General features: G+C 41.2%; 2 protein-coding genes across 8 annotated transcripts in view; one reads left to right on the plus strand and one right to left on the minus strand.

Annotated features, from left to right (window-relative positions):
• The first annotated feature begins 1,920 nt into the window (after positions 1-1,920).
• On the plus strand, positions 1,921-14,355 carry RNF141 (ring finger protein 141). 6 transcript variants are annotated; one of them, XM_064657333.1, is made up of 7 exons: positions 1,928-2,005; positions 3,361-3,397; positions 3,840-4,042; positions 5,538-5,646; positions 6,616-6,797; positions 9,808-9,915; positions 11,556-14,355. In XM_064657333.1, exons 3-7 carry the CDS (start codon positions 3,858-3,860, stop codon positions 11,704-11,706), a joined length of 735 nt encoding a protein of 244 aa, XP_064513403.1. In that variant the 5' UTR covers positions 1,928-2,005; positions 3,361-3,397; positions 3,840-3,857; the 3' UTR covers positions 11,707-14,355. The 6 variants fall into 6 exon arrangements, with proteins under 6 accessions (XP_064513400.1, XP_064513403.1, XP_064513404.1 ...); XM_064657328.1 differs by having other exon boundaries at positions 1,956-2,005; positions 3,878-4,042; XM_064657330.1 differs by lacking the exon at positions 3,361-3,397 and having other exon boundaries at positions 1,921-2,005.
• Positions 14,356-17,139: 2,784 nt separating this feature from the next.
• Positions 17,140-22,235, minus strand: part of AMPD3 (adenosine monophosphate deaminase 3) — a 32,479-nt gene continuing 27,383 nt past the window's right edge. For both annotated transcript variants that reach the window (XM_064657327.1, XM_064657326.1), the window contains exons 14-15: positions 21,391-21,501; positions 17,140-20,457 (exon numbers count right to left, since the gene is read on the minus strand). In XM_064657327.1, coding sequence (XP_064513397.1) covers positions 20,281-20,457; positions 21,391-21,501 — 288 coding nt within the window. In that variant the 3' untranslated portion in view covers positions 17,140-20,280. The remainder of the gene's footprint in view (positions 20,458-21,390; positions 21,502-22,235) is intronic.

Here is a 22,235-nt window from a genome sequence, read left to right on the forward strand (position 1 = left end):
AAATAAGGATGCTTTTTTCATCCTGAAGCATTTGCTTGCTAAAAAATCTATACTAGCTCTTGTAATAAGATATTGCCTTAACCTGTGTCTTGTTTTATCATATACTTTAGAAACTCAGCTTTCATCTTCATCTTCCCACTGACAGCTGACCAATGCACATGGCTTGATCTCCCCTTCCTTTCCATTACACCATTTATGCCAAACTACAACGAATATAGGACCTGTTACACTGCTCTGTATGGAATAAAGGTAGCTCTAAGTACTAATCAACAATTACTGTATTTGATATTGTCTGTATGTAGTGAGTACTGCTCAGTCACATTCAAATGGGAAAGTACAAAACATTCTTGCTCATTTTTTATTGGCATTGCAAGGGATGTACTACTACAGTGCAGACAGGAAACATTTATTTAAGTATCAAGACAACTGGAGGCAGCAGAAACTTAAGAGAAATTCTTCATTATGTTACTGACTTTTCCTCAATGTTGTGCTTTTTTTTTTTTACAAGACCTTCTCAACAGCTCTGAAGTTCCTTGATGTGTCAGAAATTGTATTATGTTCAAGTACCTCGGCATTATGTTCAAGTACCTCATCCCACCGAGCAGGAGAGCACAGTTTGTCCTGTCACTTGGCAGTAACACTACTCAGATTCCCACACTGAGGCTACAGATGTTTGCTGACCTTAGGTGAAAGGGGTGCTTGGCCTGCAGGAAATACAGCAAGGTTCCCAGTCCAGCCCAATCCCTGTCTGGAATACAGGGGTGTCTTTATCATGGGAAGTACGTGTGTCTATGTGTGAACAGAAGTGGGCAGGAAGGGGAAGTACTACTCCTTTTCTCCTCTTTAAATTAAGTAAAAAAAAATTAAATAAATAAATTGATAATTAAACATTGCAACACCAGGATGTGGATGACCCAGAGGATGTTCTAGGATGTCTGTTCCTCGGTGGCTTGTTGTCCTTTATGGGTGTTGGGTTTTTTTGTGAAAAGGTCAGTGAGCATTGACCTTTGCGACACACATCCACCGCCCACATCCTCCCTGCAGACCGGGATTTGCACCAGCAGCCGCTGGCCTGGGATGATCCCACCGAGGCAGGAGCTCACGCTCCATTAAGCATCATTTAAATCGCCATTTATTAGAGATCATAGGAAACAGTGAATAGTACAGGCGGTCCTACGTCCCCTGGGGCGCTGGGAACCCTGAGCAGGGCAGCACTGAGAAGGCGTCTGATGAGGGTGCAGAAAAGTGATCCTGTTTGGGTCAGTCAGGATATCACAGGATGTTCCTTTAAAAAAAAAAAAAAAAAAAAAAAAGAAAGAAAAAAAACAAATCAAACAAAAACCCCAAACAAACAAACAAACAAAAACCAAAACAAACAAACAAAACCCAAAAGTGCTCTACAGAGCACTTTTGCTGCCTGACAGGCCGGGTAACAGCGAGGAGGCTCGGGGGGACCTCATTGCTCTCTACAACCCCGACAGGAGGCTGTAGCCAGGTGGGGGTCGGGCTCTGCTCCCGGAGAACCAGCGACAGCCCAAGAGGACACAATCCTAAACTGGGCCAGGGCACGTTTAGGCTGGACATGAGGAGGAATGTCTTCACAGAAAGGGTGATTAGACATTGGCACGGGCTGCCCAGGGAGGCGGTGGAGTCACCATCCCTGGAGGTGTTTGAGGAAAGACTGGACGTGGCACGCGCTGCCATGGTCTGGCTGGCATGGTGGCGATCGGTCAAAGGCTGGACTCCATGATCTCAGAGGTCTTTTCCACCCCAACGGGTCCTGTGACTTTGAGGACGCTCCCGCAGGACCTTCTCCCCACTCCCAGCCCCGCTCCCACAGGACCTTCTCCCCGCTCCCAGCCCCGCTCCCGCCGTGTCTCGGGGCGGCGCGAGCCGCGCGATGGCGTCACCCGCGCGCGCCGCTGGCCCCCCCGCGCGTGCGCGGAGCGCGGCGCTGCGGTGCCCGTGGGGCGGCGGCGGCTCCGCGGGATGTGCCGGGGCTGCGGTGAGCGGGAATGCCGGGACCGCCGGGACCGCCCGCCCGCAGCGCTGGGCCGGGGGGGCCGGAGGGTGCGGGCAGGGCCGGGCGGGGGGGGAGCGGGCGGGACGGGGCGGAGACGCCGCCGGGCTGAGCGCGGCCCGTCCCGCGGCCGGCGCTGAGGGCCCGCGCAGGGCGGGGCGCGCCCGGGCCGCGAGGGGCCGTGCCCGGGCCCCTCAGGGCGGCTCGTGGGTGTGCGGGTGAGGCGGGGTGTGTCGGGTCCTGCAGGATGCACCGCAGGGAACATTTCGTAGAACCACAGAACATGCCGAGTTGAAGGGGACCCACGGGGAGCACCGAGTCCAACCCTTAACCCTGCACAGGACAGCCCGGGAGTCACACCGTGTGCCTGAGAGCCTTGTCCAAGCGCTTCCCGAGCTGTGTCCGGCTTGGTGCTGTGACCACTTCTCTGGGGAGCCTGTTCAGTGCCCGACCACCCTCTGGGGGAAGAACCTCTTCCCAATAACCAGTTCTGCAGACATCCTCCCAGGCTTTTTTCCCGCAAAACTTCTCAGTGTTGGGATACAAGTGCTGAGCTGGGCAGGCCCGCACACGGCAGGTGCTCCCTCGGGAACGCGGCATTCGAGCTCCGGGGAGTGCAAACCCGGGAGATCGGGATGAGGAGTCTGTGCAGAGTGACGGGAGGTGTTGTTGTGAGGTGGTGCTTGACGTGTGTCTGCTGGGCGTGTGCTCACCAAACACGGCCCGGGGAGCGGGACAGGAGGGGACTGCAGCGTTACTGGGAAGGAGAACAGTGACTCCACTGGGAGCACATCTGTCTGGGAATAGAAATCGGTCACAGCTCAAGCCGTAATTGGGAACTTTTATTTTACGTTGAGAAATGCCGTAATCCTTCACAGAATGCTCTGGCAGGAGCTCCCTTTGTGTGCTGTGTGTTTCTCACACCGTGGCAGATCTCAACAGCTGCGGGTTGTGTCCCTGGGTGGGTTTATACCCAAGTGTAGCTACAAGAACCTGCAGGGTGAAGTTGTGTTTCTCGGGGGTGAACACCTCATAAGGTGTTTGTAATGCAGCTGTTATCTGTATTAATGCAGATTAATCTGTGTTTAAGCTCAGGTGGGTGTGCTGCAGTTAGCTGGGCATTGCACACCTCTGCCTGGGGAAGTCTTAAAGGGGTGTGAAGCAATGGTTTACATTACAAGTGATGAACTCAGCAAAGGGGCATTTGGGGGAAAGTCAGATCAGAGGGATCAGAGAGAGGAAGTGGATAAAGACTGGGAAGGCACAGGGTAAATCCTTATCAGACAGCTAGGGGAATTTCTAAATTGGTTTATACTGACATGGATTCCTTGGCTTACCAGTTTCAGAATGCTGTGGGAGTTCTTTTGATCTGCCAATGTAAGTTTGATGTAAGAAAGCTAATCCCTAATGTAATGTCTATGTATAAACAGATGTAAATGTGCTTATTTGCAGACATTCACATACACAAATATTTAGGATAAACAAAGATTGTCATAAATTACCATTGTCATCTTAAGATTTTTTTTTCCATTTCATTGGATGTATTTATATATGTGTGTGTTGGAGCTGAATCTGTGTGAAAAATATAAATACTTTAATATAGGTATTGCTGTAAGAAAAATAATGCAATTTTCATAAGTTTTTAATGCCACTTTCCAGTCACTTCCAAGTGTTCTGCTTCATTGCTGATTTGACTATTCAGGTTGTGTTACTTGTAGAATAATTATTGTAGACTAGTTAGTTGGTTGCTACATTCTTACACTAAAAGAAAATGAGGGAGTAGCCACTCAAAACCAGTAACTCTCTCAAATATTTTTAGCAGAGACTCTGCAAGTGAATGAGAACTTCTTTCTACAGGACTGAGGTGAAGAACTTCACCATGGGTCAACAAATTTCAAACCACACACAAACTGTAATTAACAAGTTGCCAGAAAAAGTAGCAAAGCACGCCTCTTTGGTTCAAGAAAGTGGTTTCCTAACCTATGAAGAGTTTCTGGGAAGAGTAGCTGAACTTAATGATGTGTAAGCCTTACTTTGTTTCTTTCTCTTTTTTGTCATGTTTTACAGAGACCTTATATGCAATATATTATTCTGTGCTGGCTAAGCCAGAACTGGCCGTACGCCTTTGACATGTTTCCTTCAGTTCTTGATGTTTCTGTAATGGTTGTAATTATACTTCAAAACCAAAGCCATTTCTCCTCCTTAAACTCACTTTTCTCCAATGCCCTTCTTCCAGCAAGCACTGCTCTCACTTAGAAGTTCACAGGAGACAGACATTTAGCAGCACCTTTTTGCTAAAGTGTTACTTGTCTCCCTTCCTCTTCTCCCTTCCACCATCCACCTAAGGACGTAGTGTTGCTTCCTCTCTGCCTGTCACTTGGGGTAGGAAGTAGCAGTGGGAGCCTTGTAAGGACAGCACAGCAGCAGGAGGAAGGTGGCACCTGAGACACAACTGTTTGTGGCCATCTCTGCCCCCTCTGCGAGGCTGTTCCTCGCTGAGGATGAGCCGTGTCTTACTGTTGGGAACCAGTGACCTGGATAATCCCCAACAAAAGGCTGCATAAGTAAGATTTTTCATAGCCTGCCTTTTGTTAGACCAGTGATGGTAAAAAGAAATGAACAGAAAAGCAGAGTTGTCGTTTTTACCCTGCATTTATGCTATAAAATAATAGTGGTAAAGTGAAGTGGAAATGCACACACACTGAATAAGGGCTTTGTAGTGTTTGATGTTTAACTGAAATGTGACTTTGTGTTCAGTTTAGAAATTGTCTTGGAGAGTGTCATATTTTTGTGACTGACCTTCAAGAACAGGTAGCTGTCTTCTGGGGAGACATTATATAAATAGATTTTGAAGACCATTACTTGATGTTTTGCATGAGAATCTAGGCACGTATCAGTATAATTAACTCCAAAGTACTGCTATCCAAGTGTTTTTTCCTTTAGAGTGTTTACTTAAGGTTGATTGTAATATAGCTTGGTCTGGTTCTTATGGTATAGACCGTTGTGTCTGTGTTCCATTAAAAAATTAAAAAGAAAATCTCAGGTCACCTGACACTTTCACCTGACTGCATCATTGTTAATATATACTAACCAAAATACACCTCATCTGCATATGTTGGTACTCACAGGCTTTTTTTTTTTTTTAACATACATGATGAGGAAATAACCTTTTTAGATTGAACACAAGGTTATATGATTACTGTAATCAACAGTGAGAGCATATATAAATTAAAATGTCTCTAAAGTACACTTGCTTGCTGATGCTGGATCAAAAGACTTGCACATCATTTTCTGAAGTTTGCTGTGCAATTTGAAGTGAAATGGATTGTGTATTTTATATTAAATGACATGCTGAGCAGGTCATTACTCTTCACTTTGATGTCTGAGGGCAGTATTGCTAAAACCCCTGTAAGGATAAAGAGCAGACAGGTGAACAGTAAATAATCCCACTGTGGCTGAGGCTGCTGATCTCTGCACATCTATCACATGGTGTAAAACTGATGTTGCTTTATTTCAGTACTGCAAAATTGGCTTCTGGACAAGACAAACATCTATTATTTGAAGTGCAGCCTGGTTCTGATACTTCTGCTTTCTGGAAGGTGATAGTTCGGATCATCTGTACTAAGGTAGGTTTGACAGTTTTCATTGGATTGGCAGTTCGTGTGCACGTATTTGAGGGCTGTCACTTTGACTGGTAAAATCCAACACCTGCTACATATTTGATACAGATGATGTATTCAAGGATGCTGTTGGAGATAAATTAAGTCTAAATTATAAGTTTCTCCAAAAAGTACATTAACAAAAGCATTTTTATAACTAAGTTTAAAGGAATGGTATCTTCCAGTGGAGCACTTAGAGCCCTTTAGTTGCAAATTTGGATGATCTGTGAGGTCAAATTATCCAATGGTACAGCAAACTGGGAACTATGTAGTCTGATAGTAGAAGTTAGTCAGCAATTCCAGGCGTTATTAGTTGAGCTAGTGTGGCTGTATATGGTGTGATTCCTCAGAAAACCAATCTAAAAGTTAAATGTTTAACTTAGGAGGAAGACCATCACAAAAACTTAAAAAGTTTGCTCTTTCTAATGAGATTTTCCCCTCTGTATCCTGTAAGTAGTGTCCTTAAATGGTCCTGAAGCCAGTGAGCAATCTTAACATGCAGTTAACCAAGCCAACCCTCAAACCTTTTTTGAAACTAACAAATTGTACTTTTGTGTTTACTCTTAGTTTTCATTAAGGCAGCCATCATTGTAGGAAATTTTAAGTTCAAATATCAAGTGGCTGATTATTCTGGTCTCCGTTCTAAGTTTAGTCCAGTTTTCTAGGCATTGGGTCCCTCCTCACAGTTTAGTTCATTTGACTAATGATGGTGAGTGCCTTGGCCTAAAAATGTGGTTCTCTCTGTGGCATTCCCCGGGCTGCAGCAGCTGTGTGTGCAGCTCCTAACTCTGCTGAAACAGACTGTGACTTGCTAACAAGGTGATGGACACTTGGGAGGGTGGCTGCTGCCCTGAGAACTGTAGTGCATTAAAAACATTGTGAGCAATGTCAGGTTGAAATCTGATAAGTAATTGTGAACAATTCTTGTATCTTAAGATAAATAAAACAAGTGGCATCGTGGAAGCTTCCAGAATCTTGAACTTATATCAGTTCATTCAACTTTATAAAGACATCACCAGTCAAGCAGCAGGAGTTCTTGCACAGAGTGATACTTCTGAAGAAGCTTCGGAGAGTTTGACGTCTCTGTCATCGTGTCAGGCCAGCTTGTGGATGGGAAGGTATTTTGATACATTTTAGCTTCTGACCACAGTTACAACCTCAGTATTTTGGAAGTTGTGTTTAAAACCTGAACTACAAATGCCTAAGGATCAGAACTGCTTGCTCTTGGCAGCTGCAGGCTTTGTTTCACCTCAGACAGGAATAGAACACCTTCTCTTGCACCAAGGGATCTGTGCTTGGGTGAAGTCCTGGTGGTGCTGCCATACCTCAGCTTCAGAACAATCCTTTTAATGATCAGTTCTAATATAAACATGGTATATGTTGGATCTCCTGAATAAGGAAACAGGAGGAAACGGAATCAGCTGCAGCTGCAAATCTAGGGGGTTTGACAGTGTTTGTTTAAACAGATTTTGTTATTGTTCCACTTTAACTTTCTCTTCCTCTTACGTTTTGGCATATGAAAGTTCCCATCTGTTGCCACTAGAAACTCATCAATTAGGGTAATAATTTAACTTGTAAGACTGGAAAAATGTGAACTCTCACGCATGTTGACATTCTGCTTTGTTAACCAGAGGAAAAACAAAAGACTGAGGTCAACACCTGCAATAACTTCAGTTCAAACTGAATATAACAGCAAGAAGCCTGTCACCCTTTCCCTGTGTAGAAGTGTTGCTACCAGTAATTCCTTAGTTTTCACTTCCTGAATTAGTTCAGAGTTCTAAGTCAGTTTTAAGTGAGGTAGAGTTAGGTTTTACAAGAAAAAGTAATAAATGGTATAGTTCTCTGTATTAACCAGTGAAGAGCTGGTAGCCAGGTATTTTAATAAAACCAGCTGAGTGTCACCCTTGAGCTGTTAGAATTCCAAAGGGGTCAGCTGTGCTGTCACTCCACAGATGGAGCCCACTGGTTTTTCTAAGTCAGTGGATTGCAGAATGTTATTATTTTTCATTTAATTTAATTTCCTGTTTCTCTGATTTGGGAACAAACAATCTTAAATTACTGGCTGTTCTAAGTTATTAGAATGCTAGAATAAAGTAGTACATTGTGGACATGTTCCGAAAAGCTTATTTTCCTGTTCTTTCTCAAAGTTATACAAGAACACACATTCAAACAAACCAACCAGACAAAAGAGACCCCAAATACTTATGCAAAACAGCTTCATATATTGCTAAAGTCAGTGAGTAAAGTGAAAGGTTTCCTATGTGAGTTTCTTTTTCAATTTTCAGATTTTGAGGTGAGGGAGATGAGCATCCTTCTTGTTTGTAAACTTGGTAGTATTAGTGACATAATAACAGAGTATACTATGCTAATATGGTGTAATTGAGTGAGCTTGTGTCTTATCCAAGTTTTTCAAGTCATTAAGGAAAGCACAGGCTGAAGCACCTTCAAGTGTTTTACGCAAAGAAAATCTTCTGGTTTTCCGAGATAATCACCTATTTGCCCAAATTCTTCTCACCTTTAGTCATTTTTCAGCTCTGCAAAGTCAGCTGTCTCTGTCTAAAAATAGCAAATGTTGTCTGGTTCATTCTTCTTATCTTAATTCTTCCATTGGAATAATACCCCCTTTCTCCACAACATCCTATTCAGAGCGTTCCAAAATATGCATAAGTAGTTTATGCTTTCTGATAATGAAGGGACAAGCATTTCCTTAGTCTGCCTCTCTTTAGTTTTACCTTTTCTTCAGGAACTTAGTGTTATGACTAAACCTTAGTTTGCAGAAACTTTATAAATAGGGCTTGTATAATTGCTTGTATATTATAGCAATATACCCTAGCAAATCTCAAAAATTGAAGTGCTGTCAAGGGTTAGTGCTCAGAGTTGCATGGGGAGAGAAATGAAAGGGAACAGATCCAAAAAACATAGTGTGCTACCCAAAAGGTAAATTTTTTTTGGAAACTGTTGTCCTCACTGTATGCTAATCACCATCTGTAAAAAAAAAAATCTCCTGTGATTTCAAAGTGAGGTCTCAAAAGCAAGTTGAAAAAGGAACCCCAGGGACCTACAGAAAAATAAAACAGGAGCATGTTAACTGCTGCCCATTAGCTGGCTAATCTGTACAGTTAAAAAATGAGGCTGTGTTTGACAAGCTCACCAGATGCCTAAGTGGTCTGGTCAACAGTCATTAAGGTGACTGTCTCTCCTGAAATGCCGTCTGTTCTAGAACACTGTCTTCGTGCCTCAACTCAGAAAAGGGATTCCCAAATCAGGATTTTTGGACAACCTAAGCAGTTCAGATCACTTACTTGGTTGTTTTAGAAATGAGCCATGCCTATAAAATTAGGGAACTTTCCATGTCTAGTTAGGTCAGTGAAAGCTGAGGATTCTCTGCACCTTTTCACGCTTCAAAAGTCTTGATGATGCTTATATTTGAGATACTACTTTTAGGGACTTTCCATAAAGATTTCTATTATTTGGGGAAAAAAATGAAGACAGATAAAATGGCAATGTCTGTCTTGGGGAGTGATCGAATTTTTAAACTTCCCCTGTCGTAACAGTCCACTTGAGATTCCTAATTTGAGGAACAATCATGCTGAGTGTATTGCAAGCTAAAACTTTTCAGCCCAAGGAGCAGCTTAGCTCCTGGCATCTTGATGGCATGAGAAATCAGTGAACATGCATTCTAGTAGGGATCCTCTTGACATGCATGTTTTTGTCTAGGACATAAGCCAGCACATGGAAATTTGGCAAAGTTGGTTATGAAATAGTTCAGCCTGACACGCTGTGAAAGGAAGGCAGGTTCTTCTCCTGCCTTTAATGCAAACAGTGATTCTGTTCATTTGCCCAGTCATGTGATACAGATACAACTCCTCACGCTTCCTTGTCGATAACCCTTCTGAAAAGGGATTTACAGAACCCTTTTGCAACAAAATAAAAGCATATTCTAAGTTTAGTTCCCACACTGCTGTTTGCTGTCAGCTTGAGGCTGTGTCTGCTGACACAGAACTAGTCCATTCACAAATTACAAGCACAGGTATTCCTTTCTGTCCATCACTAATTATTGTGAAAAATGTACTTACTAGGGCATAAATTTAAAACATGTGGAAGAAAATAGTGTCTTCTTTTCTGCAGGGTTAAGCAGCTGACAGATGAAGAGGAATGTTGCATTTGCATGGATGGGCGTGCCGATTTAATCTTGCCGTGTGCTCACAGTTTCTGCCAGAAATGCATCGATAAATGGTAATGCATATTGAAGAATTTTAATTATTTTGCAGTATGTACTGGTTACCTGACATGTTTCAGTTTGGTCTGACGGATTCCTTAGTTCCCATATAATTTAATATCTGAAGATATTTCCAAGCTAATGTACGTACGATACATAACAAGCTCGAGTAAAATCAGACTGCAGCAGAAGGAAAGCAGGGTTTTTAAACCTTACAAAGAATTTCATTTTGGAAAAAAGGGATGTGAAAGTGCTTTTCAGCATTTTTTTTTGTAATTTCTTATGCCTTTTTATTCTTCTAAAATTAAATTATTCTTGCTCAGAAACTAGAGAAGACAGTATATGTGGATGCTGGCATGTTATGCTTCACAAAATCTCAGAACTTGTAAGACTATGCAAATATGAAGGCAAGTTGGACTGTCTGTCATTCATTTGGGAAATAACTACCAGAGGGACTTTTTTCCATATGTTATGTTCTCACTTCAAATACCATTTACTGATTTAAATGTATCAGTCTTTTCCAGAAAAATATTTCTTCCCAATGGCAGCACCTTCAAATTTATGTATAACATGTATCCTACAATGTTATGTTCAGCTTCATAGTACACTGAGCAGCTTTTCAGCCTCTGGGTCTCTCTGATACTCCAGTTGTTGGAAAACTGAGAGAGAGAGCCATTGCTTTGTGGAGGAGCAGAGCTCTTCCCTGGCCACGCAGGCATGCAGGGATAAGGCAGGAGTGCTGGCAGTCTGGCAGGAGGGAGTACACGTATGCTCTGCTGAAGGCCTTTTTTTGCCTATTTTTGTATATAATTTGTGCATCAGAATTTTGTTTTGTGGCTTTTCAAACTCTTATCAAAGAAGTTGCTCTTACAACACCATGCTCCCACAAGGAAAAACTGTAGTAAAAAAATCACTGGGTCTCAGAATATAACAAGTCATCTTTCTCTTCTGGGAAAACATTTGAACATTTATCAGCAAGATAGGGCTTAGTCTAACCACTGTGGGGGAGAGTGGATCCTGTTCTGCTTTGGCTAATGAATCAACTGCATTCCTAACTAAGTTTCAGTTATACCATTTTCTTTTTCTGGTAGGCAGTTTTTAAGGTTCATCTCTTCATAATTTAGGCATGCAACAGAGGCTCCCAGCTCAGAAGCATAGTTGTTTGGGACCCCTGAGGTGGTGGAGGGGGATGGGGCCCTGAGGGACCAGGTCCAAACTTCAGTGATGTTTAGTTTTTACCCCAGGAAGAGGGGTTCTTCTCTTTATCTAGGAAGCTTATGGGGTCTGGTTTCTGCAGAATATCTGAAGATAGGAAGAATTAATTTAGACTGTGGATTTCCATTTAAACTTTCCAGACAGATAGCTAGATGCATTCTGCTTAACCTGAACAAAAGATTATGAGGAACAAGATTCCAAATTTTCTCTCCAATGGAGCTGCACTCAGAATTGTTGGCCAGACTTCCTCAAAAAGTTTTTAAAGAAAAAAAATAAGATAAGCAGTCTAATCCAGTTAACCTCATCATTCTTGAAGTTCTCACTGCGTTGATTTTTGGTTTCTGTGTGGGTTTTGTTTGTCTGTTTGGGGGCTCTTTTGGCTTTTTTTGGCCAGGAAGACACTATCAGTGAAAAATCCTCATGTCTCTTGACTTCCTAACAGGAGCGACCGTCACAGGAACTGTCCTGTGTGCCGGCGACAAGTGACTGGGGCGGGTGATTCTTGGGTGGTCTCAGACGCGCCTACGGAAGACGATGTTGCCACTTACATCCTTAACATGGTGGATGAGGCTGGCCAGCCCCACAGACCCTGACCCTGGCCAGGCTGAGCAGAGCAGAGCCACTTGAAGCTTTCGTTTCCATGGACGTCTGTTTTTACCTCCCGTTGCCGCTCTTCCAGAGTCCGTCTTTTCCGTCTCCTCTTGGCTGCTGTGAACCGACGCTGCTCCTTTGAAACACTGGGTGTATGAGCAAGTCTGTGTGTGTGTGTGTGTGTGCAACCCTAATGATCAAACTGCACCTTCAGTAAACTCTTTTGATATTAACAGTTCAACTACTAGATGAAGCAATTCGTAACAGCACAACCGCGACTGCTAACTGCTGTTTGAACATCCCAGTGTGCTGCTGCAGAGATGAACCTTGTCAGGTGGCTTGACCTCACAGTTCTTGCCCTTCAAAGCAGTCCCTCGTAGTCTCACACCAAACGTGAATGAAGGTGATGAGTTAGCAGGAGTGATTGGTAATTTGAAATTTCTCTGCTGAAACTTGAAGATGTCCCACTGCCTGTTCTTCAGTAGTCAGTTATTGCTGCTTTTAGGGTTTACAGGCACTTATAGCAATCTGATCTGTTATGACTTTTAGCATTAATTATTTTAAATCTGTTTTGGAGAGTGTAGACAGCTCTGTACCTGTACTTGTGCACTTCCCCTTATTCTTCTAACAAGACTTATCTCTTAGAATATTTTTATATGATGTTTAGCATAGTCTTATTAGCTTGGAAACATTAAACAGTTTCATACACAATCCTAAAAACAGTAAATCAGTTTCTCTATAGTTTTTGATAAAAAACAGCCAAAATTACTTCTAAACATTGGGCATGTCTGAAGAGAATGCCTTTATTTGAATTAGCAAATGAGGTGTAGTTTAGTCTGATGCTGTGGTTTTACCTGCTCCTCTTGAGTTTTTGAAGTGGTGAAATCAAAGTGATAAGGTGTACGAAGAGTTACAAGGTGATAGATAATCTGAGGGTGCTGTGCTTTATATCTACAAGTGCAATATGCTTTTATGTAGCAGAGGGGAACTTCAACAGTAATGTTGCTTGCAGCGAGATGTGCATGTGACAGCTTGGGAAGAGGGATGTCACAACTGGAGTGCAATGGCATTTTGTGTCTAGCAGAATAAAATCTTTAAAGAGCTCAGTTTAGGCAGTCTACAATTGTTAGTATTTGGGAAACCCATCTTCAGCCTGTTTTGCATAAATAGTGTTAGGGAAGTGAACTGCTACTGCAGAGAATTAATTAATAAAGTTTTTTAATATATATTAACAAATACTACTTTTTCTCACTCAATAGCCTCAAGTTAAAATATACAAATGTAGCATTTGATGGAATATCAGCATAAATCTTGCTTACTGTAAGACTGCATTTTTATTTACCATACTTGTTAAAATCCAGTGATGCCATAAGGTAAGGCCTTTTGTCCCAGACAGGTTCTGAACTCAAAGGCATGTGCACACGTAGATATGCACATTTAGGTTATTTTTCTTAATTGGCTACAAAGTGTGAACTAGATCTTGAGAATCTCTCTATTATACTCCAGTTTGTTAAAGAATGTGCATAGCATATGGCACCTGTTTGAGCTTGGCTTATGGCACAGTTGTCAAATTTATAGACTTTAAGACAGATAAGCAATGTACTCTTCCTGTGTCTGTTATCTGAAAGCCAGTATGGCTTAGTGTGTAAATCTGAATTTAGCTATGGAAAAATCCATTTAGGAGTGTGTATACCTTAGAACTCATTTTTTTCCTTTGTTAAGCCATTGATAGCAATGAGATATTCTTCAGAAAATGTATGGAGTGTTTGGTTGTTAAAAATAGTTTGGTTGTTAAAGGCAGTCATTGTTTGGGCTGAAAATTGTTAATGGCCCAGGATTTTCCACTAAAACATTTGCAAATGTTCCTAATGACACACCAGTTTGGTTTCTTTTTGCTCTTTGAGCTTGCATTAGTCCATGTCCAGAACTTTAAAACAACCTTTGAATTTTTTAAACTTTTTATATCACTGGAACAGAAAGAACATCTAAATGAAAGCTTCAAGCTAACTTTATTTTTCAAGTATTTCAAGAATTATTCTTCTGAACTGAGATTTTATAAGTTGACTTTCTGCTGAGAACTGACATGAAGTTCTTAAAATGTAATTTTATAATGATGCAAACAGGTTGTTAATTGCAGCATAATGACACTTGCAATTACAATATAAACTAATGCAAAAGTTATTTAAGTAGTGAAAAAGTAAACTTTGTATTCTGTACAGCTTTTTTTAATTAAGTTGCTGTAATTCACACTGCTGTGATGTAGGTACTGTAATGTGTGCCTTGTAAAATATATGTACTGTATGTTATATGGAAAAATAGGTATATTAACACTGAAAAACTAGTAATTTGGTATTGGTTGGTATTACTTACTCTGAAGTGCAACATTGAGCAAAGAAGTTTGGAAAAGGAATCCCATTGGCATGGACATGGCAATGAGTTCCAGAAGCTAGACCTTGAAAATGTGAATTACTACAAATAACTGTTGGTGGGGGGCATTAGAACAAATTAACTTTCTTGTGTTAAGTGAACATTTCTTACAGGTTTAATGTGAAATTGCAATTTAAACATTAGAGATCATATTAATGGCTAAGGACATTCCACTATATTAAACTTTGTGTATGAATTGTGCAATAAAGTTACTTTGGAAGAAATGTCAGAGTTCTTTTAAGCTTAAGGAATCTCTTGGATTTTCATACAACAGAAGTCTGAAAACTGAGTTTTAATCCAAATACAATTGCCTTGTACAGGTGGTATGGTTAAAAGTCTGCCATTGTGAGTCAGAGCTCTCTGAAATTTTGAAAGGTGGTATTAACAAGGTGGCTCAATGAGCTCTGCAATAAAGACTTGCTCTGATTCTTCTTGAGTACACAAATAAATTGGGATATTCTGCAGTGATGGGAAAAATAACTCTTAAAAGGACAATATTGAGGAGCAGGTTTCTTTAGAGAAAGGATTTTTACTTTTATTTTCAGAGAAGTGTGATATACTTTTCCCCTAAGTTATTTCATCATATTTCAGGTGGTATTTTAAAGCTTAAGAATGCTAAGGTTTGGAATATTTTCTTCTTTTTAATTTTTCCCTGTTATTTATTTAAATAAGAATTGAATTATGTAATTAATGTAACTGTTTCCTCTGTCTAGTTACTTGGCTTACCTGTTTGGATCTTTTGAAGCCAAATGAGAAATGGGAGAGGAATTCATTAACAGATCAGGAAATTAAAATGGAAAAAGTGACCAGCTGACAGGCACACCAAGAGGTAAGGTGTACTTGGGCAATTAGGAAATGTTTCTATTTACCAGCTGTCAGGTTTAGGCACCTTATCAATGTAATGTGCATGTTTCTTTTTTCAGTGGGAAATGGTACATTTAACTTCTGTATCTTTCCTTTAAAGAGAATTTTATATATAGTTATAAAAGTTTTCTAATCCCTACTCGTTCCAGTACTGGAAACCAGGGCAACCAGTGAGATCTCTGTGCTGTAGGTTTGAACTGAACTGTTAAATTCCACCCCTGTACAACTGTATGTGCCAAATGCATTATTTTTAGAAGGAACATTCAGCTGTGGTTCTCTGTGTCCAGCTGAATCCTGGAAGAGTAGCCCCCTCGGGGAGCCTTAAAGATGTTTGATATAATTTATTATATATTGATATAATATGTTAACTTGGCTGCCCTTACTCCTTGACACTGCATATACAGAACTCTTTAATTTTGTATCCACTAACTACTCACACTCTTCAATGGAAGTAATTTCATTGTGACTAATACTACAGTAATTAATTATTTTTTCTGTTGTAAATCGTTCTTGAAGATAACTTATTAAAGGTTTTATCCTCACCCGTTTTAAGTTGGGTGAAGGGAATTCTGCTTTCTTAGGAGCATGTCTCAAAAATCAGTAATTTCAAAACTGGATTTTTGTTAACTGTCATTTCTTCACGTTTGGTTCTCAGGCCTAGAATTTACCATATGGCAATATTCTTTAAAGACTGAACATTCTTTTCCTGTTGTGCTGTGTCACTGAAATTATCCTGAATAGGACCCTGTGCTTTTCCAGTAACCACAGTGTGCAGTCACCAGATAATGTTTTCCTGGGAACCAGCCCAGTGAATGTTGTATTTGTGAGGGATGTGACAGCACGTTCTGCTTTTGTATCTGAGCTGTCGTGATTAATTATCAGATGTTTGCTTACATATTGCTTACCCCACTAACCTGTGAAGATTCAGATATTTAACACTGGGCATGGGGTTTGTAGGTTTAATTTTAAAAAAAAATAAATTAGCAGTTTTGGGAACTCTAGTAGAACTTTGCAGTGTGTGTCTGCTGGAATGAAGAATACAATCCAATAGGTAATTAATGGAGCACTCTGGTTCAAAGTGCTAGTTAAAAATGCAAGGTGCTTTTAGGAAGAAAGCCTAAAGTAGCTGGAAACCTGCCCTTCTGAATTCTGTGTGTGGAAGAAGGTAGGGGGTTGATACAACAGTCTGTGCTTCCATGCTGGTGTGGTTCTGACCACTTAATAGACCTTCAAAAAAAGAGAGTCATGGTGAATGATTAATGGATTAGTTGGTGTCTAGCTCTTATAAAGTGTTCTCTGTGCTGTTTAACACTGGTATTTAGTGCTTTGATAGGTATGGGATTGCACATTCTCCAGTTACAGGAGAACCTGTGCTCTTGTGCTTCACTGGTGCTGCTCATGTACAGAAATAAGGGGCTTGTGTACTGGAAGAGATGACATTTTAATCTTCATCTAAGAATCCTTATAACATTTCTTACTGAAGTAGCTTGTGTTAAACTTTTCCTCAGTAGTCACCCTGACTGCAGCAGGATATCTGTGTTGATACAATCTATTTAAATCTGTCACTTGATGGCTTCTTAGTTGTGTTTTGTCAGATGAAGCTGTTGAGGTACTCACAGAACCACAGCACTGCTGTTTCACTGCTGTGGGTGTCAGCACGGCTTTGCTGCTCCCAAACGCGGTGTTTTGACTCGCAGTTCGATGCCCAGATGAGGCTGTAGGATCATGAGGCTGTAGGATCATGTAGGACTCCCAGATGAGGCTGTAGGATCACGAAGAGCTGCTCCATGCCCTACCCTGGTGCCCAGTTTGGATGATCAGGGAGCTGGGGTGGGCACCAAGAGAGGGGGGACAACAACACAATTTCACCTTCAGAACTTAATGCCAGGTCCGAACAGTTGGTTTTCATTATAGCTTTAATTCAGCTAAACTTTTAGCACCTTTTCCTAAAATACTGCTTGTGATCTTCTTTCTCTCCACTGGGGTGTTTTTCAGTTTTCATGCTGTGGTAGTCCTTTAGTTTGGTTTAGTCTTCTGTACTGCTAACAGTTTAATTGCACAGGTTTTTAGCTCTACTTAAATGTGGAGATTTTGAGGAGCTGGAATTTTTTTGAGAGGTAGGCACACAAGAAAATGTAAGCATATTCCTTGACAATTCATTAGTTTAATGCTTCCACAAGAGGCAAAGATCATTTAACCCAGGCACAGAAAGAAGAAGCAATTTTTACAGACACCTTTTCAGACTTGCATTTTAACTAGGCAAAGAGAACAGAAAGGTTTAGCCACATGAGAACAATGATATGAGAAGATAAGGTGACTATGGGGTGAGAAAAAAAATTATTATCCCGTAGCAGAGCAAATACCTAAAGTTTGGTAAAGTAACAGAACAGAAAAGAATCACTGGAAATTGTTCAGGTAGATAGGCTGTAAACATAAAATAACCATAATTAACCATTTCAGGTGAAGGTATAAAATGCTCTGAGCCAACAGATTTAAAGGAGTCTTGAATAATGTTTGAACCTTACCCCCAGTGCAAATAAGAGAAAACAGGATATGTTTCCAGTCTGAAGCCACATTTACTGCATTTCCCACCCACAGTGATGTTCTTTCAGTCCCTTTCAGTGAGAGTCAAACAGGCTGTGTTGTAACCAGGTTTGACCCTCAGCACTGTTGGGAGGAGTGAGCCACTGCCCTGTCCTGCTTTTGAGCCAGTGTGGACAGCAGTGACTCACACTGGATCTCCCTTTCATTCCAGCCACAGCTGAGACCACGAGGTTATTGGGAGCAGCCTCCCATTAGCACAAAAGTGCAACTTTATAAAGAGAAAAGGCGGCAAAGATGAAGAACTGAACTTGGGAATGAATAACTTCTGCCTAATTAAAAGATGACCAGAAGAGATGCAGTAGTGGAAGCTTGAAAGGATGTTGCTTTGTTTCCCCAAATATAATACTATTAGCCCAGTTTATCCTTAAAAGCAGCACACAAGGAAGCACAGAAAGCAGAACTTGTGGTCATGACCACTTCTGTGTTATTGTGGTTATTGTCAAAATCCCAGTTTCTGTCCATCAACTGAATATTCAAATCCAGTTTTCCTTTTTTTTATTTTTTTTAATAAGAGCTACAGACCCATTAAAGCCTGATGTGTTTGAGGTAAGGAAAGCTGAAAAGGTATTAAACATACACAAATTTGGTATAATAGTAAGAAATGTGCCAACAAAAGCAACACTGACAGTGATCTTCAGGTAAAACAACCCAAGTAAAGCAATGTTAATCAGATGGAAATACTTAAAACTGAAATTCTTCAACCAGTCATGTTGCTTATTTAGCTTGGATGCAGATGTTTTTCCCAAGTAAATTATGTTCTGTTGATAAAAATTTATTAGGAAGTTGTACTGATGAAAACAAGATATCTGCATTTTATGCAGCTAAAATGCTTGAACCACGTTTTCAGACTTCATCCTAAGAACAATTACACTCACCAATCCTGAGATTGCATTATATGAGCTGCTAAAGTTTCTAACAGTGAGGCCAACAGGCACTGCTGACTAAGAACTTTGGACCATTTTATTCTCATACAGTTGAGCAGCATTACATGGTTGCACTTGATTTTTAGGTGTACAAGGAATAGAAAATCTGGCACTAGTTGTACACTGCAGACATCAGGCACTGAAGAGCCTAAGTAAGTCTCCCACCACCTGTGTGCAGCCGTGTTTTTGGATGAAGAACATGTGCAACCACTGCAGGTCCCTGTGCATGACAGTGGCTGCCTGTGATGGTGGCTGGAGGGCCAGAACTCTGCTCCTGTGTCTCGATCTCCCTCAGAGCAGCCTTATTTCCAGGCTGCTTCCTAACAGTCTTTAGGTTTCTCTCTCTCTCATGGGGCTCTTGCAGGGCTGCACAGCTATAGGAGGTGATAAGCAATTCCTCCTTCCCTTTAGTGCCACTTCCCTGCAATCACCGTTCAGGACAGCAGGTACATTAAAAAAGTGTCCCAAGGTCCTACCTTGAGGACTGCAGGCCTTTGAATTGAGCAGTGCAAGGTTGGACTCACAGGACCCACTGCTGCCCCTGGCCTCGAGTCTGTTTTGCTGTGGAGCTACGTGCAGCTTCTACAATACACAGATGCCATCATGTTATTACCTTCAATCCTTTCTGAATGAGTAGTACTGTGTCTTAAGGATGATCAAATAGAAACGAGATGAAAAGTGATAAATATTCCAGTAGCTGTATTTTACTAACTGCTCCATCACAAATAAATAGTTTAACATGACATGATTTGAAACGACAGATTTCAAGTGGAATAACTTCTGTATAAATAGACAGCTTGACTTCCCGTTCAGCTCTGATCGACTAAAATACAGACTAAAACAAATGTGTAAAAATATGTCAGAAGTAGGACCAGAACCCAGGTCTGGCGTTTCTACCACTGATTCATAAGAACACTTCCTTTTTTCAAGTAAAAAATTTCCCTTTACATGCAACCAAAATTATCTGCATAAGTAATTTGAACTGGCATATCCACATATTTCCATTACAAAGCAATAAAAAAAGTGTTGTCAACTTTCAAGGCAAAATTTGTCATGATAGAATTAGGCTCATTACAGTGTACAATAGTGATTTTGACACCATGTTTTGTACTTGCTAGATTAAAAAGCATTCATCTGTTGTTCTTCACTGACATCCTACATAACAGGAAGTAATTAATTAGTCACCGAACAAGATTACCCGATTTTGGTTTTCCTTGTTTTCCAATGTAACTGCTGAAACACTAAGTTAAAAACTGTGTCAGAACACCGTCCAGAACGAAAGGGTAGCCTTAAAATTATGTACCCCCATACAAACTGTTAATGAATAAAGGGTTAAACTGAGGAGTGCTAAATGCCATGATTGGCTTGCAGGACAAAGCCAGGTGTGTGTGTACTGTCAGCATCTGTGGCATCCTCAGGTGCATGTCACAGATGCACTATGGATGTTCTCTCTTGTTTCCCAAGCTACAATGCAGGGCACAGTTAAGACAGTATGAAACAAATATTACATGATTCTAAGTTTGCATTTAATATTTACAGCAATTTTAAAAAGCCTAATGTTCCTGGAAATTGAAGTCTTTGCAATGAGAATAATGCAGGAAAAGATGGCAGCAAACGCTGTTTACCTTCCACAGATACTCTCTTTTTTCTCTGTACTGCTCAGTTCTGTCCTGGTAGCATCAAAGACAGATGATTTGATGTTAATTAGCATCTTGTCCTCCGTAGGGGTGAAATATTCTGGTTTCTCTGAGTTCATAGCTACTTTGACAGAGTAGAAATCTCTTCTGTTCTCATGGCATCTGACAGGAAACTGAGTTCATTGCACAGTGTCTCGTACCTGAAGGCCATCCGGATCTGTGCAACATTTGTCTTTCGAATGTCATTTCCCTCAGGCCCTTCTTTACAATAATTCACCCCTAAGAACTTCTGTTTTTCCTGTGAACGGGATTAAGTGCGAAAAGGAAGAAGTCAGTTCAACTGCTTTGATTTACTGCAGAAATGAGTGTTTGTTAGCTGAGTGAGTCCAGTACAAGTGAAAAGAGCAGCTTCAACCAGCTGGCCATTGAACTCTACTTCAGAGTCTTAACCAGTTTTGGAGATTTTAAGGCCAAAGTTTATACTTATAATCACCCAGAAGCGCACTCAGTCTGGCTTGCTAAAACCCTCGGTGCTAGTGTTTGGCCTTCACTGCTACATCTTTCATGTTAGAGGTCAAAAAGAGGCTTAGGTTTCCTTTGTTAGTTACATGTTGCACAAGAGGAAAATGAGTAGTTGTCACTAAGGGAGTATTGGAAGAAACAACAGAATATACTTCTGAAACCCCTTCACATAACAGCTCCTCGAGAGAAATGTTCAAAAGTGACAGACGAGAGGATGTTCTAAAATAAGTCCTAGAGAAAGCCCTGGTTGTATAGAATTTTAAAGCCAAAAGGGGATTTAATCTAATCTGACTGCCTATCTAAACTGGAATATTTTCTGTAGTTCTCTCTTCTAAGCAAAAATACGTCTTGCTTATGACAGGCAGTTTGTTTTTACTTAATGCAAGATATGATGTATAAAATTACTGGCAATGGGATATCACCCAAATAATTAAAAGTTTGGAACTGAAGACAGAACTGAGTTTAAACAGGCATCTGGTCTCTCTACATGTTTTGGGAATTCCAAAACAAAGCTAAAGGGGAAAAGTAACTAATACTTTACATGTAAGGAAGACTGCCTAGCAGATAGTCTGTGAATATTTCTGGAAAAGAGGACAGGGATGTGCATAAATACACCACAGAAGCACCTGCTATTCAGTGTTCAGACTACTGACTGCTCAGTTCCAACTTGTCCTAACGTTCCCAAAAGGGATTTTCGAGCCATAATTACCTTATCTGACAAGCCACTCTGCAGGACGCTGTTTCTGGCTATCTCACACAAGTCACAGGTACTCAGTTTCCACACCTGGGCTGCAATGGCATATTCTTCCATGAGAGCTTCCTGTAGCACCAAAATACATTTAAATTATATGTAAATAAGATATAAATGGAGATATGTACTCATTACTAATTAAGGAATTTATACATGCTCTTTAGACAGCTGTGAAAAATTAGAAGTTTAAAACTTTAAAATCACAATTACTATGAACATAACTGTTTATTTCAAGTTTCCCAAGGACTTCTGTTAAAGAATTAATAGGCACGGGGGATCCAGTTGTCCTAGTCTAAGAAATTACAGCCTGCAGTCCAGATCCTTAGAGGCATTTATTAGGCAATTCCAGAGGAGATCCCAAGGTATATAAACACCTTGGAGGACCTAAATCTTCACTGAATATGCACATGGACAGGGAGCAGGGCAGTGTCTCGCTCTGGCCCTTCCACACCAGGTGTGGCTCTCGGGGGCTGTCCCAGCTGGAGCCCTTCCACACTGGTGTGACTGGGCTGGTGCTGTGGGACATCCACACGGAGTCTTTTCTGGCAGAGACAGGTCCCAGGCCAGGAGCCAGCCCGGGTCCAGCACACCAGAGCTCAGCCTGTCCTCGGGACACAGTGGCTGTGGCACAGCACGACTCCAGTCGGTGCCAAGCACAAAACGAGGCCATCAGCACCAGTGACCAGGCACTTCTGTCCTGCCAGGCCACCCAAGGGCAAGAGTCTGTTCCAGTTCAGTGAGCAAACAGCTCATATGTCATCTTGAGATTCCACATCATGTTTCTGTAATGTACTTCCCCAGAT

The sequence above is a fragment of the Pseudopipra pipra genome, chromosome 6, assembly GCF_036250125.1.
Source record: "Pseudopipra pipra isolate bDixPip1 chromosome 6, bDixPip1.hap1, whole genome shotgun sequence".
NCBI lineage: Eukaryota > Metazoa > Chordata > Aves > Passeriformes > Pipridae > Pseudopipra > Pseudopipra pipra.